This window comes from Rhea pennata, chromosome 1 (genome assembly GCF_028389875.1).
Source record: "Rhea pennata isolate bPtePen1 chromosome 1, bPtePen1.pri, whole genome shotgun sequence".
Lineage (NCBI taxonomy): Eukaryota > Metazoa > Chordata > Aves > Rheiformes > Rheidae > Rhea > Rhea pennata.
This window is the reverse complement of record NC_084663.1, coordinates 33,127,048-33,147,857: the sequence shown is the minus strand read 5'-3', so window position 1 is coordinate 33,147,857 and position 20,810 is coordinate 33,127,048. Positions and strand designations below refer to the sequence as shown.

Below are 20,810 nucleotides of genomic sequence, written 5' to 3'. Positions count from 1 at the left end.
AGATGAAGATGGTACTGTGAAGTAACTGCTAACAATATGTAACTTTTCTTGTTCCTAAAATTTCAGTCTTCTGTGCATTTGGGCATTCCAGAGCACAGGAAGAGGTTGCCCAGAGATGTTGTGGAGTCTCCTTCACTGGAGACATTCAAAACCTGCCTGGACGCAATCCTGCCTAACATGCTCTAACATCTAGGCGATCCTGTTTGAGCAGGAGGGTTGGATTAGATGATCTCCAGAGGTCCCTTCTAACCTCAATCATTCTGTGATTCTGTGAGAGGAGCAGGTTTGCTTTTGGAGAACTGCTCCATTATGTTAGGCAAATACCTGAACTAATAGAAGGGCCTCAGCATCACAAATATGGCACATACCCAGTGACAGGGTAAAAGGGATGACTTTGATAAATGAGAAGCTTTTTGAGCTAATTCATTTTGTGCGTATTCATATCAGAGTAATACAAGAGGTACCAGCTGGGACTGGTGCCTGATTAGGCCAGAATCCATACCAATTCAGACAGAAGCCTTTTCTAAACACCTTAGGGGCTGAACAGGCATATCAGACAACCAGTGAAAGAAAAGAATATTAGCTGTTCATTTTTAGCAAATGGGGAATTGAATCACAGAGCTTAAAAAAGGCCAAACCTGGAGCTAGTATAAATTTGGCACAACACTATGCAGGTCAGCACAAGCATACCAACTTTTAACAGCTGAAGCAGAGTCTGGGATTGAATCTATAATGCCCTAGATAAATACGATACATTGAAGTAAGATCTAACCATCCTCCACTGGGGCAAAAGGAGGAAATGGACTTTGCATGTCTTATTTGACAAAATTCACAGCATAAAATGATGGTACTACTCATCAAACTAGACAAGCACAGAATGAAAGCACTGCAATGTAAACCACACAACTCATTAAAAAGGTAGGGTATATAATGTGCAATGAGGGACAAAATACAAGCACTTTTTCCTAGAGGAAAATGATTTTGCTCATCGTTTTCTTAGTCCCCCCAAAAATGAAAGAACTGAAGAAGTAAATCGCACTTTATAATGAGGTCTGGGCAGGTGGAGAGGGAAAGTTTCAGGGATTTTCAAAAGGAATTCATACATCTGCCTGGTTTTCCAAAATATTTCATCGTAAACTTTTGGGTTATAATTATACATATTAATGCAGTACCTTTGTCCCCTCTCTTCAACATCCATTTATATAAGTACAGAGCACAATACTGTGAAGAAGCAGATGGGAAGAAGGTGCGGAAGGACCATGCACAGGTCACTCAGAGTTCTCAAAGGCAACTCTCCTTTCCTTGCTTACCTGCTAGGAAAAAGGGATGGTTTCACTCTATGGGACCCTGACTCCATTTTTAACTGCTCAAACCTGAACTGCCAAATGAGCCATTTTTGGGACCACACTAACTCATCCCTCTCAGTACATGATAGCTTGGAAATAACCCGCTCCCTTGATACCAGTCATAGATAGAAGTTACAGGAAAGCTGACAGAAGACAGATGTCTGATGGGATGAAGAAGGAACTTGGGAGAGCTACTGGAAAGTTCAAAATAGCAAAAAGTAAGACTTGACCCAGAAAACCTCAGAGACTTAGGGAGATAAAATAAACATTTTGGGACTAAGAGAGATAATACAGACATAAATGCAACAGTAGCAGCTGTGGAGACACATACAAGTAAAGCAGCAATTCTAGGATGGGTGAGAAAAGCTGGTGACTAAAGCAGTGGAAAGAAACGCCAAGGTACCAGTAATATCGTAAGAAACGTTATCAACACGTTAAACAGTGTTTTAGAACATATTCAAGCCATATTAGGTACAAATGAAGGGAAGCTGTAAATGAAGAGATGTTTCCCTTCTAATTTGCTTTTGTTTTTCAGTATTATTTGTGGAATGTTTTAATTGAGTGCTAATAAGGAACATTTCCATGCTCCATAGAAGAATGCAGATGCAGGAAGGATGTATGAAGAGGAGAAACTCATACATGGGAGACTCTGAAGGATGGAAAATCTATTACCTACTATAGAAAAGCTTCTTCATTCACTCTCAGATTTACTCCCAGGGTGAGTTACCTCACTTCAGCTCGTCTCCACTTCCTTCAGCGATCCTGCAGGCCATGAGAGGTCCACTACCGCAAAGCCACAACAGGGCTTTTCCACAAGCACTACACAATTAGCTAAATACAGCTTGTCTCCAAAGTACATACGCATTTTTGCACTGCTGCTTGGCAGGCACGTCTAAAATTTTCCAGTGAAAAGCAACGTACACTAAGCTGGATAAAACACAGCTGTTTGAAACAAATCTCTTAGTATCCATAATTCCTGAAAAATATAGCCCAGAGTTTATGGCTCCTCACTGTAAAATTCTGCCATATGGTACTGGCTAGGGACATCAGTAAGAGAACTGTTATTTTTTTTTAAAAGAAGATGAATTCCTGTCTGTTTGATCCTTCTGAAAAAGCTGCCACCAGACACCTGCACTTATGTTTACATCCTCCTCTTGTAATAGGAGTAAGTATACAAAAATCAAATGTAATAACCTCTCACATACAGAAGGCCTAAATGTCAGAGAGAGTCCAAAAGTTCTTTACTAACTTCACTAATACAGATATTTCTTAGAGCTTATGGCTCATGTTTGCTCATTTTCTTGTGCTTTCAAATGTTACAAAAGCCAATAAAGGCATGATGGAAAGTACCCTGACATTCAAGTGCTCGCTTCTTCAGAAATTTTCAGGCTGAATCAAGGTTTTCAGAGGGACATTTTCTGAAACCAGCTCCAAACAAACAAATTGCAAATTTGGAAAGGAGCATATTAAAGACAGACTAACACAAATGGTGATTTTTTTTCTGGATTCTGCATTCAAACTTTGGTAATTGATTTGGGAAGAAGTATACATTGGCACTTTTTGCTGTTGCTTGTTAGGAAATAGGAAATATGTATAACATGATTGAACCAAATATACAACTGGGAGGATGTATTCTGAAAGGAATGACTATTATTTTCGTTTGTATTTCCCTCTTTGTCTACAAAAAAAAATCTCTTTCTTATCTGTTTCAAAGGAATGCTACTATACTTGTATGTTCTGCTTAAAGTGTAAATCAGGATTCTGTTCTCATTTATACAGGTGTAAATTAATTCTATCAAATTACTAAGAGTAAAGCCAGTTAAAAATCACAAGAGGATTAAGTTTTCAAAGTTAAATAGTTTTTTCTGAAAAAAAAAAGAAGAAAAAAGCCCTCTAAAAAATCAAGTTCCTGCCCACTTTTTGTGCACAGGACAATATTTCTATGCTACATTAACTATCCAAGCAAATCAATAGCTTCTTGTCTGCGCTTAACGTTCTTGTTGGCAGTGTTTTCTTTAATGAACGCACACATTGCACCAGATTTTAATCCAAGCAGCCTGCTCATCAATGTATAGCCAGAGTAACTCAAAATAAATGGAACTGTTCTTGCTTTAAGTAACAGCAGACAAGACCAGAGTCTGTTCCATTTTGCTGATAAAGGATCTGTCTTATTTCTTGATAATGACATATACAAAACATAACATTGCAAAGTAGCTACTTAAATTATTTTTTTTCCAGTGAAATATGAAGAATTGCAAGAAAAGAATATGGAAAAGTATGGATTTTTCTTCAACCTAATTCTCTTTTTAATATTCTACTGTAGCTAGAGTATCAGATGTACTGTAGAAAAAAAGAAGTGACAGGTTACTCATTAAAGATAACGATTATCAACTGCAGCAGCAAGAAGTAGACTACAAATGGTTACACGTTATAGCCATTTACATATAAAATATTATGAAAAATACATTTTGAAAATGAGTATTATTAAAATGTTTTAATCTACAGATATCCTTTAACTATATAAACAGATTCATCACTAGCCGTAATGAATATTGTTAATTATCTAACTCTTGAGTTTAATTATTTTCAAATTATCTAGAAGGGCAAAATGCTATTGTGCCTATTCACAACAGCATTCATATTTGATATTAATGGGATTATTTTAGTAGCTTGGTTTTAGGTTTCCAAACCACAGCTTTTTCAAAGAATCTTATATATAAACACTTCCTGGCTTATGTGTATTCCACTCAACTGCTTCAGAATTTATACAGTTTATTGAAGAATAACTTCTTTTGAAATCAAATAGCATTCTTGGGTAGCTTTTAAATCCTTAGACGTTGTATCTCTCTGTACCATCAGATTACAAGTTGCAGTAAGTCATAAAAAGTGCAAGAATTTACATCATGGAATTTGCAAAGTGCTCAGCAAGGTAGCTACAGCATGTAAGTCTGCAGAGATGCTGAGAAACTCCACAGTTTTCCAGAAGTCTGTGAAAATTTGTAAATACTCACAAAAGATACAACAGGGACGATACAATTCATCTCCTCTGGACACACAAGATTTATTAATCCATCCACCACAGACTCCTACTAATTAGCAAACTCACTAAGAACATGACATCAGTTAAAAAAGAAGCAGTACACGAACTAATGAACGATCTACTGCCTCCTTGCTCTACTGGAGGTCTTTGGAATTTGGAATTATAGAACTTTTTCATACTTACTGCTTTAATTGACATCTTCTCCACTAACATCTTTGACAAACAGAAATGAAAATGTGAAATTTTCATAACAATAATGAAAACCAGAGTAGTAAAACTACAAGAAAATAGCATCATTACATATCCAGCTTTAATTAACATGTGAACCTGCACTCAATTTGAAATTAAGATCAAATATAGAATGATGTAGAGCAGTGAATGCTATAGATACCAGAAGTATACATATGTGGGCATCTCAACATCTCAATTATCAAGACAGGCACAAATAAGCAGATTATCAATATGACCAACTTCACCTTCAGTGTACAGAGGAAAACAACACATTTGAAGAGCTATTTTTTTCTTATTATAAGCAAAAGATCTCCCTTAAGAGTAACTAATGTTTACCTGCAACAGATTTCATTTGGCCTTTCGTTTTTTTGAGCAAAAATCTGAAACTTCTTTAATTAAAAAAGTGTTTATATTAACATTGGATAAAATGTCCTGTGAACTTGGACTAGAATAGAGGACACTGCCTTGTCTGTCGAACACCCTAACCTGTGTGTGTGTGTTTTATCTCTGATACACGGTCCTAGCCTCAGTGAAACTTGAATTACTTTCACATACTGGCCAGATAGCAGTAGAAGTGGAAAACACCCTACCCACAAGTGTCAGACCTGTTCTGAGGAAGTCTCCTGGGTAAAACATTAGCAGCAAAATGCTACCATGCCTGCTTGCCCAGCTCTGGCAAAAGCTGAGCAGGAACCTCGTAGAGATGCTGTTCTGGACTAGAGCATCCACACGCCACACTCATAACCTTTCTTTTGAGCCTGGCTTGAGGGGTGGCTTCCTCTGAGCTAGCCAGGTTGGCTCTGCTTATTCTCAATAGAGAGAAATATGCACCTCTAGGACACATTGCATCTCACCCTGCTGTAGATGTTTAAAACGGCACTGAAGAACAGCATCCCAGCCATACCTCTATCTCTTCATTGACGGCAAAGGCATAGTGATCAAAATCAGATGGAGACGTCCACACATCAGCCATCTAAAATAGGTACTGAAGGTCTTTTTACTTTTTCTCCAAGGATGGTGATCTGAAGTGATGTGTCACAGTGAGATCAGAAGAGGTAGGACCACCTCTTCATAAGATTCATAAGCCAGCCACAGTATCTTTGAGGTCCTACTTAAGTCCTGCAGCCTCCTCTATGATTTGTTTTCTAGGATTCTCTTAATATTTCCATGGCTATGTATTTCATACTTACATTTCGGTCACTGGTCTTGTCTCTGACTCTCTCTCTGACTTAAACCCTCAATACTCTGCTTACCGCTTGGACTGAAGAAGCCTTTGCACACTAAAACGGAAGTGTGGCTGAGAGGCAGCAGAGTGTCTTGCAGGATGAAAATCAAAGTAAAAACAGTGTGTGTACCCTTAAGCATTGCTCATGTATAACTGGCTGTATAACTTTCGCCTGCCTGTGTTCTCTTCACAGATCTGCCTGCCTTATGTCTAATTGCAAAAAGGGACTTCTCAGTCTTTTATTTGCTTTTTACACTCTACACGGGGCTTAGATAAATATTAAATTCTAGTAATACTAAACAGGCAAAGCAGTCCTTTCCAATTCTGTAATTATTTTTCACAGCATTGAGAATGGCTTTCCAAACTGAACTGGTTTTCTCTTCTCGCTAGACAGCCATTTTTGCAGTATTAATGCTACCACTCGACTGGACAGAAAATTTCTGTATTGCATTTAACTCAAAAAATAGATTAGGTTTCATCTGTGCTCTTAGTTAACGTCAGTCTCAAACTGAAATTGTGGCACTTAATCCCAAAGGTCTTTTTTTGCTAATTTTACCATTTTGTTATTAGAACTGAAAAATTCTATGAAATAGCCAATGCTATTAAAAAGAATTTATGCAAACACTTAATTCTAAAGTATACTTCTACTTCAGTCAAAGGATCATGATTCTGATAGAGGCTTTTATTTGAGATATAATATGTTGCATTCTCTACTTGATTTTCCGTGGCAATGCAATGATGCTAGAAATATACTGTAAATAAAACATGCCAACTTAGTTGCACATTCCAAACAAATAACTTAAAATAAATAACTCCATCACATAAACATCCATCAAAAATGTGATTAAAAAGAGCCCCTCGCTTTGTGTTGTAAAAATATGAAATAGCACTCAGGACAGGCTATTCCAAATGAAATTCTTCCCTATATGCAGCAACTCCAAGGTCAAAGTACTGTGACTGCATTTTTCAAAGTCAAAAGGATGATTTAATAATTATTTGGTATCAAGACAACTCTGTTTCTCTTCCTGGTGTACAATATAAAATTCAGTATAGCTTGATACATTGTGCATTTTCATTCACGCTTTCATTACAGCCCTTGAAGTACAGTAATTTATTATACATTCTCTTGAATCTTTTTGAAACACCAAACAAAATGTAAAATGCAAGAGCACCACAAAGCTCATTAGAAATTGAAACTGAATTCCATTTCCTAACCTTCTTCTAACCATGGACAGTAGTGAACACTGAACAGTGGTGACCACTGGAAAATCAAACAGAACTATAGAACTTTTTACTGCTTTAATGTCCTAGTATAGAGGTGATAAATTCTAAGCACCATTACAGTTTCACCTCTATGACAATTACTCAAGCAATAGATATCTCAGTAAAGAGAACAAGGTGTCTGACAGAAATGCTCTTTGCTGGCAGACTTAGCTAATAATTTATCTGAGAGTGAAGGTCTCAGCAATTCTTCTCAAATTCTTACTAAACTTTAGATTAACAGTCAAATGCTTCTAGGACTAACAGTAAAAGTCACTCAGGCTTTTGACGTTACTTTTACTTCTCTCAGCCCAAATGACCCAATTCTTCACGGAGTAATAGGTGACTTATTTGGACAAAATTCAAAACACAGACAAATGGAAAGGGTAGGGCACAGCATCCTATGAAGGAAGTGTTTGGCTATATACTTGTGACTCAAACTCCCTACATAACAGCTAGATTCAAAGGAGCAGACATCAGGAAGATTATAGGGAATTATCTCCTTAGTTGCCCTTCCTGGCAGAAGACATTACAGTAGATGGTTCTGTCACAAACAAAGTAAAAAAAAATGTTTATGTGAAAGTTGAAAGTGGAATTTCAATAGCAAATATGAAATTTCATCTATTTAAATGCATTCCTATATTGTATGTTTATCAAATATTGCAAATCTTTGAAATACGGGAAGTACTTTTTTGTTTTGCTGGATTTCTCTCATCTGCCTAACAGATGCTTTTAATCTACAAGACAACTAGCTATGTTTCTTTCTCCAATGTCACTTTTGCAAAAAATGCCTTTCAATTTGGAAAGTCATTAAGAAAAGAAAATCAGAGATGTTTTCACATCTCTTTGCTTTTTGCAAAGTCCCTGACAAAGGTATAAAATTTTCTAATAAAACTAAACATTTATTTACCTGTATGAAGTTTTAGCTAAACAGTATTTGCTCTAGTGAAAACAAAGCAACTAGGCAGCCTCAGCAGCTTGAATGAAACATTAGGACAATGTACCTGCATGACAATGAGGAGGTCAAACACTAAGATGAAAGAAGCCAAGAAGGCTCTTGAGACCTCATCACTTGGCAGAAATCCACGATTCAACTTGTCCCAGCTGATCCAGTCAGTTGTGATGACAAGCACAACTACAGAGGTCAGAGTAAATAGAACCGTCCTGCAAGGAAAAATAATAGTTCAGAGAGAATATTGTAGTAATGAAGATATATCATGCTATTTTATCTATCTTCTAATGGTCAGCTGGTGCTTTATCAGTACTTTTCAGCTGATGAAAGGAGACTGAAGAAAATTAAGCATACAAGTAAATCATTTAATCCAAAATAGAAAAGCAGCCAGCTGTATCCATAGTAAAAAGAAATTTACTGGCTATTACTAAGCATGTTGGGATATATTGCTCTTGTTCTGCATTCTGTTTTTTCATTTATGATACAAACCTGTTAAGTAAAATAAAGGAGAATTAAGCTATAATAATATGTCAAAGACTGTATGATCTGTGCTAAACTCAAATGAACAATTTGAGGGAACATTTTTTAAGGCAGGAAGGATGTTAAGGGTCCAACTCCTTGGAAAAATATATTCTTAGCTGTAGGAGCTATAATACAATAACAGTGAAGGCTAATTTCTAAATAAAAATACATGTCTGAATGAAAGAAATTTTCTTTGTACTAAAATCAATCTTTAATATGTATTGTAGGCTGTAGAAAGACTTTGCTTTGTGTTTCCCAACATGTCCTTTGTACGAGTTTTCAACACATCTTATTATTGCATTTCTAACAAGTCAGTGAACAGTGAATTAGAAAAGTAATACTGCCTACCTATGAAGCCTAAGAGTATTCTAAAAGATATATTTGGCTAATTCATAGCTAATTTGGCTATGAATTTCCATTAGCTGTATGGTATGGAAAAAAAGATCTTTCTGAGCTGTTATAAATAGTTCCGTACAATTTCAGGCAGCATTTTGGTAGTATCTTTCAGTTCCACGGAAGCAGGCAAATTGAGCTGGTGATTTGAGGGGGAGCAAGGCTTCTCCCAGTAGCCCTAGCTCTCAGCAAATACATGTTATAACAGGGGCATATCAGTGTCTGAATGCATAAATGCAACTGAATAACTGTGGTAGTTTGGAGTGTGTTCTATAGCAATAAAGTCTCATTCTCTTCAGCTACAGAGGACTGTAAAACAATGTGAAGAGTATTGCCTATGACACTTCCAAACAGGATATTCAGAGTAAGAGAAAAAGCTGCACCCCTGTAGCCACAGACTATCCGTCTGTTAGCATTTATTATTATATATCAATCCTGACTGTGTCTGTGCAGAGGAAAAAGCACATATGTGCACATAAACAGTAGTACACACATTTAGACTCCTAAACATCATTCTTCTGTGGCATGATGGACAGAAAAGGACTTGATTGCTACTACTTTTACCTTATTATCTAAATTGCACATTTATTTTCATTTTTAATAAATAAATCCAGTTATATTCAGCACTGGTTGGCACCATAATACAGTATCCCTTGAATGCATTATCAACAACAGGGTCAGAACTAAAATGAATGAGGCATATTAGGCTTAATTAGAGCTAAACAGGATTCAAGCCTGCTTATCTACAAAACATTTGCTTGGCTACCATCTAATTTGTAAGTACCTAAAGCGGACAAGCCTTTTCAAAGGCTCCATTTTGGCACATACCCAGAATGGCTTACTTTGGAAAGACGAATTATTATGGGCCTTGTCTAATGCATACAGTCTCCGGAGACCCGCAAAGGCAGCTTTTCCCCGCTTATGTTGCCTTTATATATGAAATTCCCATGGAGACAGATGCTCGCACTTTAGTTGAAAAGAACGGACCTTTCTGCAGAAATAACACAGTCCTCAGCACTTCTTACTGACTGGGGCAGGCTGCTCTTGGTGCTGAGCTCACTGATTTCCTTAACTCCCATTCTGAAGCACTCACATCTCTCACTGCATGAGGATTTTAGAAATGTAATTCAGAGCTGCATAGTTTACTATGGGATCATGCACCCAGAAGTTATGCTCAACACTGTTCTACTTCAGACCACTTGAATTATGCATTTGTGTTTTGGGCCAGAGTTCAAAGCATTTAAGGTCAGACTTTGGTATGTATGCATGCATAGGCTTACACGTATTTTTATGTGTGCTTCATCTGCAGGCATGCAAAGACCAATATCTGCGCTAAACTCTGATTTCCATAAGGAAATGCATATACACTTAAAAAACTGTGCTTCTTTATTCATTCTTAAATGTCAAATAGGGCAGTAAGAAAGCAGCAGATGGGCTGCTAACAGAATAAGCAAACAGGAGAACAATGATAATAGTCAGAAATAGACATTCAAAATGTTTACATTAAACTGTGTAACTAATGCTTAGTTGTATTTTTGACCTGTGATCTGGAGCAAAGCAAAATATTGAATACATGATTTTGCGGTTACTATAAACCACATTTGTCTGGGTTACAGTTCAATGTATTTCTTGTGAAAGTACAGTATTGCCCCTGTATCATGGGGATTAAGACAAGAAGCTAAAGATTTAGTTTAAGTTGACACAAATTGTATCAGATGGCATCACTGTGAACTATTCTGCAATATCCTGGCCAGTGCAGTTTGCCCTTTATTCTACAATGCACATTACTGAGAAAAAGCTACACCATTAAACTATTCACAGCAGTGCTGGCAAGACCTCTCCACCTTCTGCTTATGAAAGGGTTATGAGGGGAAAGGCAAGAAGGGACTGACTCTTTTCTGTGCCAAACATTAAGAAACGCAATTCCTTTCTGTACTTTACAGAGAGAAAATGCCCTTTCACATTTTGCTTCCAATTCTAGTTTGCTGTATTGAATGATTATGTGCCTTGGGCACCTATTCAGCTGTGATAACACACATTTTACATCCTAGCCTACGCTCTTCAAGATACAAGGTTGCTATGAAGAATTAAGATAAACAAAGCCTACAAAAAACACGGCCCAGGCCAATTGCACAGTGAGAAGCAAAAATTATACGGTAGGCCCAGAAAAGTCAATACAATGATCATCACTACCTGTGATGGTCTAAAAGCCCGTTCCACACTGAACTAAGTGAATGCTTGGAGAGAGGAACTTTTTCCGCTAGGTACCTCTCGAGAACCAGGTAGGTTTTAGACTTTATATCCATAATCTTTGGTAGCTAGGACTGAGTTCAGTCTTAGATTTCTCAAACCAAGTCATCTATGCCAAAATGAATCCACACTGCCGGCCCTCATTTGCCAGCGGTTCATTAATTCTGTCCTGACGCACTTTGCAAGGGCCAAACTAAATGTCTTTACCTTCCCATAACAGCCCTTTCTTGGATCATAAGCCTTGATCACATTGAGGTTGTGCAAAACCAAAGCCAGAAGTTTAGGCAGGTCTTTGTCACTGGGGGTGCTGCATACAATTTCTCTTGGCAGACAGGGTCAAAGCTTCTACCTTGCACTCTCTATTATGTAGGAATGTCATTTCTGGAGGAAACAGGCCAGCATCCAGTGATGAACCCACACCTTCCTCTACACTATGACATTTTCTTTTTGTATCCTTTGCCAGAATCATCCCCAGAAGATATTCCTATTCCTATTCTCCAGGCCTATTTCATGAGTGACATTACACAATAGTGGCAGAAGTAGAGATGACTTTTTCCATTGCTTCCAGGAAGGCCTGGCTGTTTCAACTTCGGAGTGGTAGGGACAACTTGAAACACTCAACTTCCTGTAATAACAGGAGCAGGAGCTGCCTCCCTGCATGCTGGATGCAACAACTGCATTAACAAATTCCCAAAGGAATTCTGTAAGCTCAGCCTGGCAGTGAAGGCTCTCAAAACTCTGCAGATTCCCTTGTGATCTTGTTTTGCCAGCATCCACATCTCACTGCAGACATCAGTTTCCCTCTCTTGGCTGGCTGGTCCGTAACTCTTCTCCCTATACCTTGCATCCACTCAAAAACCAGCTTGTGAAATGCAAGTTCCTTACAAATCGGATAAGCTCAAATTTATCTGCTGAGAAAAGAAAAGGCCATTAATTCCTAGCATCTCCAGTGCTGTTTTCTTTGTTCTCTAAACATGTGTGTGCATCCAGATATATCAATAATTCTCTAAGTCCATAACTAGCAAGAAATAAAGACTCTGTTCCATCAGAAATCAGCAATTTGGGAACCCCTCCTCAAAACGTATGTCAGAGCTTAGCTTAATAAGCGTGCAGACTCCCTGGCATATTGAGGATTGCAGTCTGACTACCCAAAAGGAAGTACTACTGCTGCCATCTGACATGCCACCTGTCCCATCACACACCTTAGCTGTCTTAAGAGAGAATCAAGCTAGATTGCAGATGGACTTCTCTGAAACACAAAGATGGGCTCTGGAGAAAGAGCTATGGGAGACTGAGCCAGAAGTGAAGAACAGGGTTCTTCACCCATGATTTTACAATATAATGAAACCAAAGTCAGTTGATGCAAACTCAAAACTTCCCAGATTTTTCTTGGGTTGAGGCAGAGGTACGTCATTTATTTTGTTATACTTCCAGAATAACAACACTACCATCTGTCTTTCTGATAAAAGATATTCCTGTCTATATCTGTAAACTGCTCACATACGGTAGCAAGTGCATATATTCTAATTGCTCAGTAGCATTACGAGTCATGGCAAACTTCAAACTGGAAGGCTGTCTTGCCAGTGCTTCTCTGTTAAATCAACATGTCACGCATTACTTTGCTGATGCTCTCAGAAGTCCTGGACGAGAGAAGACACCATGTGGTGCGGAGATCTTAGGTCCTGTCTGCTTGGGGATGCTCTCTTCTCGGGTTTCCCACGTCCTACCTCCCACATCACAAATTTGCTATGCAGAGTCCATGAGGTCTCCTGATACCCAAATATAGCACCACAAAAATGTACCCATAGGACATCTCCAGATCTATGACAGAGGTACTCCAACTCCATCTGACCATATCTTCAGGAATGGCAGCAAGCTTCTTGTCTGCGTTATTTATGTGTACTGAGTAGTATATTAGACAAAACATAATTTGTCCTTGGGAGGATAAAGACAACCTAAGAAATGCATGAGAGTTCACAAAATATGTAAAGTTGGAAAAAATAACTGTTTCTAAACCAAGCCTCCAGTTTCTTATGCTCATGTCTAATTCAGCAAGGGGAAAGTATATTGAAAACAAAATCTGGTCTGCGACAGGCCCTAATTTCTCCTACTGGCCCATAGTATATGTGAAGCTTTTCACTGCTTAAATTTCAGATATAATTCTTTCCCTAACTGTACATAAGAGGAAGATAATATTATATTCAATTTACCAGCAACTTTGAGCTGCTCATTGTTAAAGCATTTAGAATTTTCTTCTATGTCCTGCATGACCCTCTGCCAAATCCTTTATGAAGCTGCAGCTTTGATGATCAGAAAGCAAGAGTTCTGCTAAGATCAACCGAAGAAATGAAAGATAAACTTGGACGATTTTCTTCATCTTAATTTTGTCTTTTCCAAGAGGCAAAAAAGTAGCATCTTGTCCTTTCACTAAACCTCTTCTAGAAAAAAATAGCTGTGCTTAGTCAAAAGTAGCCTTTAGATTTACATGACATATCATTGTGAGAACTTTTAATCACAGCCCAGTATCACACACAATTTCCAGAGCTACATTACTTAAAAATTGTTAGTAATTAGGCATTTCAGATATTGCTTAATACTGTGTACACTTGGGACAGAAAGACACATTAATAAAGAAATGAGATATTAAATTCTGTATTGCCATTATTATTCATTAGGGAGATGAGCATAATGCATAATAAAAAAAATATAAATGGGAATTTACTAAATTAAGAAATTAGCTAGCATATACTCTGGATATATTTAAACTCTAAACAAAAACAACTAACAGTTAATCAATGTTTTTGAAAAACTCTCAGCTTTGTGAATGATGATGCAGTGGGAAAGAAAAATACAACTCAAATTGTTTTATAAATTACTGTTCATGTTTTCAATTGCAGTGCTTTATAATGGCATTTTTCCAAGAAATTGTCAAAATAGTTAAAAATGTCCTGTGAAAACAGGTATAGAAAGAGAAGAACAAATTTTTACTGCTCTTGATATTTAAAAATGCTTTCCCAGATTCAGGGAATAAAGATCATCAGACAAATTAAATACTCTCCTTCTATTTTAATCCTAGAATCAGCACTGGCCAAACATACCATCCCACAGTGTACAATAACTGTAAAGAACAACATTACCACAGATGTTCATATGCAAATGACAATACTTTTATTCCACTTGTTTTAATTAAGAAGGCTTCCATTATCAAATCTGTCAAAAGTAGCAACTCTAAAACCATTTAAAATAAAATATGGAGCCCTGCCTGTTGCTTGATGTCTGCATGACTTCCACAATTAAGCAAGAGCAAGGGACAGATGCTGGTGAAAACCAGATGGGCTGTCTAGAGCAAGAGGGATTCCAGACCCCAGATGGCCTCTGCTCTCTTGCCCTGGTGGGACAATGATAGGACAGGGAGGAGGGCAGGGACTCCAGAGCTCTGTCCATACGAGCAAGTGCTGCACAGCCACAGAGCACTGCAGTGCTGTAAAGTGGAAGCACCTGGTGCTGCAGACCCAATATTCACACTGCCAGCATCCTGGGGGCTGCGAAGAGCCATCAGCAGCTGGAGCCCATTAGGTGGGGTCTCAGTGGGCACCTCCATTTCATCGCACAGGGATCCCCTCTGCACTCCTCAAGATCAACCCACAATATGAAGCAACGTGCAGTTGCAGAGATGCCTGGAAGATCCATCTCCAAAGTGCGCTCCTGAGCTGAGCTGAACTGCTGACACAAGCAAACCCTAGAAGAAGAGTCATGCATACTGAGCGCCTAGGAATATTGGGAAATTTAATTATATTGGGTCTCTTTTATTAAAATATGGTATTTGTTTTCCTGATGAGGATATATATGTGGTAGAGACACAAGCAATAATGCTACCAATTTCAGTGAGCATGTTAACTGCCCACATGTCATGATCTGCAGGCTTAAGTTCACGGGAAAAAGCATATTAAAGTAGACTACCCTCAAAGAGACCTAATTAAGCAAAGTTAAATATCAGTTAGAAGAAAATACTGTTTAATCCAAACTTTGTATTGCATTATCCTTTTTTCAAAAATTGCCATCACAACGTGTATTTCTAATTTTCATTCTACAATAGGAAACAATGTGAAAGTAATGCAGTACTTTCTGGTAATTGTCACTTCTGAAACATCAGTTCTAAAACTGTTAATTCTGAAATACTATGTATTTAGAACAGGTAATAAGAAACAGAACTCAGTGCTGGGACTGGCTGATAAATTATTAGCAGCTTATTATTAGCAGCTACTGCATATTTTGGGAGCCTTACATTCACAGTTAGTCTTCTAGCTGGTACTTGTAGTTGTTCTGCTTGGTGAGCTGAAGAAGCTAGACAACGTACAGTTTAAAGAGTGCTTTGAGTTTGGCAAAATTAGAATCATTTGTTCTGCATTTTTATACATTCAATGTACTGAGAAAAATAAAAAATGTTTTTGTGAATACAAGCAGTGCAAGTTTGTATCTTCCAATTACATCAGTTTGTCAAAGAAGGGATATTGCTTCTCCCACATACCTTGCTTGCTTATATCCTTAGAATGTCACAGTTGTAATTCTATTATGGTATATCAATATGATTCCAGAGCTATTTGAGATTTTTGCAAAAAAGATTTGTATAAAACCTAAAATTACATTTATGTTAATGCACAGAGGAAACATTTTACTGTGTTTCATGTAATAAAATGAACCCGATTAGGTAATGTAATCACATAGTGAATATTAGAATTCTAGAGAGTATCATTTTTTATTATAGGTAGAAGCATCTTTGAGTTCCCTTTTGCCACACCACTAATTTACTAAAATGAAAGTGTTATCTATTTCAAACACCAGCTCATTTAAATTAAACTCATCAGCCATAAGCTTTAAGTTTCAAATACCATTTCCTATCTATGATACAGAAAACGAAAAACAGTTTAAGAAAGTTCATGGTCTTGCTTGTAAAAAGCATTTTCAATCAACATATATCATATGCAAGGTAGTATAGGATTCACATGAGTTACAGCCAGAGAATTCTGCTCCATGCTCAACTTCAGAAGTTAGAAGTTAATTGCCTAACTCCACCAGAAAGTATTTTAAGAAAATAATTCTATAGAAAGTAAAGGGAACTCATTTCTCTGGTTTACTTTCTGATAGATGCATCATTTACTCTATCAACAGAATGGGGAGTGGGGGAGCAGGAGACAGCTAGCTAAGAAACAACCGAAGAAAGATTTTCAAAGATGTTTTCAGAGTACAGTATGTGCCTGAGTATAGAGCTGCCTGCCAGTGAAAATGTTTTATATGCAGACAATGGCAGTTCATCAATACAGGAATTTGTCCTGTGAAAGGACTGATTTCTGTACTGTGAGGGAAGACGTATCAGAATTGGGCATGGTCCCTACACCTCACTGCAGCTGAGGAGCCAGGTGTTAACAGTAGCATCTTAGCTGCAAGAGGTGAAACAAACTGGGGACCAAATACCAGTTCTGCCCAATTCAGACTAGATTTAAGACTGATTATCAGTCTTAAAGAGACCAACCGAATGCCATAATCTCCAGGTGTTTGGATACTACGTAGGTCTATTCAGTCAGCCTCTCTAATTGGAGTTGTTCTACTTTTTATAAACAATAAACATTAGTTCAACTTTCTGGACACGGATTTCCAAAATCCTAATGGAGTGCCTTAGTGACTAGTTATTAAGGCTATTCATATCTTATTGTCAGTCCCTAGTAAGAGTGAACTAGAGATTTACTTTTCATCTTGCGGAGAAGAATGGGATCATATTCCAAAACAAAAAATAACAGAGATTTTGGTTTCCCATGTTTCCAGCATCCCAGGTAACTATCACAGAAACTGGGTTATGAGGAATAACTTTCATGATATACTCATTTATATCATGAAATGATATAATTTCATTTATCATGATATACTCAGTAAAGTCTTGATTTCGTTGTAATGTAAAATGGAAAAAAACTTTCTGAAATGGAAAAAAACATATGTTTTTTTTTTCATTTGGAAGATGATTTATATTTCAAATGCATTTAGACAGTAATGAAATACTATTCTAAGAGCCTAAAATTAGGCTGTTTAGATCTATAAGAAGAGCTAGATATATATATACCAATACCTTCTTGATTTTCCAAACGTAAAGCATTACTTTAAGTTGCAGTTTTAAAAACAGGTAAGAGCGTAAGTATGCATTTCATACCATATTTTCAAGCCTACTAATGATCTGGAGTATTTGGACTTTGAGATAGTCCATTTAAGAAACACTGATTAATTTTTCAAAAGTTGTTTAAGATCCAATTAAAAACATGTAATTTAGAGAAATAGTAAAATTCAATGAATAAACCAATTTTTTAGTGAATAAATAAATTGGCTTTTATGAAACTTTTGCCTTGATCAAAGTTCTCCTACACAGCCAACATCCTGGATCTGAATGTTTTATATGAATACTCTAGGGAATTATAAACTCTTTCTTTCTTGCATTTAAATTCTTCAAATTTTGTCCTAACTCAGTTGTGAAGTCTCCTGCATTTTGACTGGACCTATGTGAATAACTGATTATTCAAATTGTTAACACTATGAGTATTTTTATGTTTTGTTTAGTTCAGCTACAATAAAATATTTTATAAAGAATTCAGATCCACAGTCAGACACTTAATCATTGGTGCTTTTGGTAAACATCCACATGTGAGCTGGCATATCTAATCTGTTATTACCAGCTATAGAAATGTTGTATGGGATTTTGTTGGCTGAACAAAGATATTTAGTGTCATTTTGGGCATTTTGCAGTATCTTGCCTGGCCTTCAAATGCTGTGGTAGAAGATTTCACCCTGACATAATTGAGTCCTATATCAAGTCTACTAGGCCAGTGCAGTTTTTGAATACCCTAAAGCATTTCAAATTGTGGTAAGTGGCTATGTTTCAGCAGCTGAATGCCAACTTTATTCTGGCAGTGGAGTCTAGAAAACAATTCAGATGACCAAATGCAAGTTTCAACTCAGAACAAGCTGAACTACCCTTGCCTATGTTGGCTAGAGCTCATTGGCTATAGTAGGAGCTGGCATGTTGACATTATCAACATAATCAAGGCATACAAATCCAAACTGTCAAAATCCATCTTTGAATAAAATAATATCAAAAAGTTTTATTTAAATATTGTCAAATGAAAAATGTCAGGACAAAGTTGGGGGGTTTTGCTTTTTAGAACACATTTTAACACACTAAAACTCACAGAAAATCTGAAATTATTTTGCAAAGCATTTTGATATTGTGGAATCTTAAAATTTTCCTTACAGGTTACAGATGGAAAAAAGAAAAGAAAAGAAAAGAAAAAAGCTATCAGTTGTATTTGGGATCTTGAGTTACAACATATTAAGGATAAAAACATATTCTGATTTTATCTATGCAGAACATATACAACAGGTTGTCCTTAATCAGATGCTATCATGTGGTGACTCTTATATAAAACTTGTGATAAAAGCAGGTAGATTATAATACTACACTTATACAATACTACACTTACATTCTCCCTGCTTATCATGCAATACATTCTATCCACAATGAAATTTAAAAAGTAAAGTTAAAACTTAGAATAAACTAATCTCAAGAGTTTAATAGCTTTGCACATTCTGGAGCATATTAGCTGTATATGTTAGTCTTATAGAAGTTTAATGCAGTAAGAAATTTATTGTTATTTTAGATTTCATACATTTGTAACTTCTGATTTATCAAGATGTGTTGTGTCTTTTACAATTATATTTGTGCAAACCTTATCAAAGTAGAACATAACTACAATTATTTTCAACTGCTCTTTAATGTTTTTTTCAAAGTATTCTGAATAAATGCAGTCTCTCTCATCTAACAAGTTGATTATATTATGATTAAATGTATTTCTGAAATGAAACAACCCCAAAACAAAAAACAAAAAGCTTTAATCTCTCTTTCTGAGCAATGTGTTTTTATCTTAAAAAAAATCCAAGGAGTATACACCTTACATTAGTAAGAAAGAGGTCTTGGTGGACAGTAAGCTGAGTATGAGCCAGCAGTGTGCTTTGGCAGCAAAGAATGGCAACAGCATCCTGGGCTGTATTAACAGGACCACAGCTAGTAGGTTGAGGGAAGTGATTGCCTCCATTTCTCAGCACTTGTTAGCCCACCCACAGTATCACATACTGTTTTGGGCCTCTCAATACAAGACAGACATCAATAAGCTGATAGAGAGGCCACCAAGCCGGCTGGAGGCTGGATCAGTGCAATGTGAACAGAGGCTGAGGGACTGGGACTTGTTCAGCCTGGAGAAGAGGCAGCTTTGGGGGAGCCTGACAGTCACCCAGCACCTACTGTGGGGGGGGGGGGGGGGGGCACAGTTGCAAGAAGACAGAGTCAGCATCTTTACTGAGATGTATGGCAACAGAGCAAGAGAGAGTAGCCTGAAACAGGGGAGCCTCCAGCTACATATAAGGAAACCCCTTTTCTTGTGAGGACTATCAGACAGTGGAGCAAGCTGTCCAGAGAAGTTGTGCAGAGAAACTCCATCCTTGCAAGTGGTCAGGCCTCGACTGGATAAACGTCTTGAACAACCCAGTCTGACCTCAGAGGTGAACCTGTTTGAGAGAAGACTGGAGACCTCTTGAGGCCCCTTGCAGCTTGAATTATCCTATGACACTATGATATTTTTCCTCAAATAAAAGAATTCTAGTAACCAAGCATACTAGTTATACATCATTCATATTCAAGAACGAAATATGATCTAGCATCCAACAAGCAATCCTATTTGCCTATGAATAAAAAAGTGAGTAGCAAAGGCCCTAGTTTCAAACCAAAGTTTTGCAGTTCCTACTGAAAAAATTCTATGTAATCAAAACAGAAGGAATTTTGTTTTTTACATAGGACTCCTGAATTTTAGGTGACAGTTGCTTCAGCTAAGATTTACCAAAGCAAGCATTCAGAATCTCACTTGACATTCACTGTAACATGTAATACTTCTTCCAGATGATTCAAGAAGAACTGTTACTAGTACAAAAGTGGTTCAGGAAATAAAAATTAGTATGTGTGTTTTCCCACAGGTTGAGCCAGTTCAAGTATAAGGCACATATGTTCTTAGAAGACAAACAAACAATCACATTCGGATTACAGAGATTTTCATCTCCTTTCTTTCAAAAATTTCCATGAACAGAATAGGGTTAGAAAGAAGAATGACCAAAAAAAAAAAAAAAAAAAAAGAAAGACCTTATAATGAGACTCACCAAAAGGCATTCTGAATACCAATGCTACTCTGACAACTATATGGCCAGTGTGTAAAAATATGACTGTTCCCCTCTTCTACATATATATATATGAGCAACAACTTCCAAGTAACAAGGAACACAAATAACTTGAGAGTTGTTATGGCTGAATTCACTAAGATGCCCAGATATATATAAACTTTGAGCTTGTCGGAAAATGGTTCTTACCTCACATAGGAACTTTTCAGTGTTAGAAAAAGCCCTGTGTTTTATCCTGAGACTAATCTGTGCACTTTTCCAGCTTGCTATGGTAAACAGAAAACTAATAAATCACATAAAACCCAGTAATATTCAGAGAACCCAGTAAGG

At 37.1% G+C, this 20,810-nt stretch overlaps 1 protein-coding gene across 1 annotated transcript in view; it reads right to left on the bottom strand.

Moving 5' to 3' along the window:
• The window catches only part of TMEM117 (transmembrane protein 117), a 210,579-nt gene that overhangs the window by 37,430 nt on the left and 152,339 nt on the right, over nt 1–20,810 (bottom strand). The window contains exon 6 of the mRNA XM_062567500.1: nt 8,107–8,266. Within this exon, the coding sequence (XP_062423484.1) occupies nt 8,107–8,266 (160 nt within the window). The remainder of the gene's footprint in view (nt 1–8,106; nt 8,267–20,810) is intronic.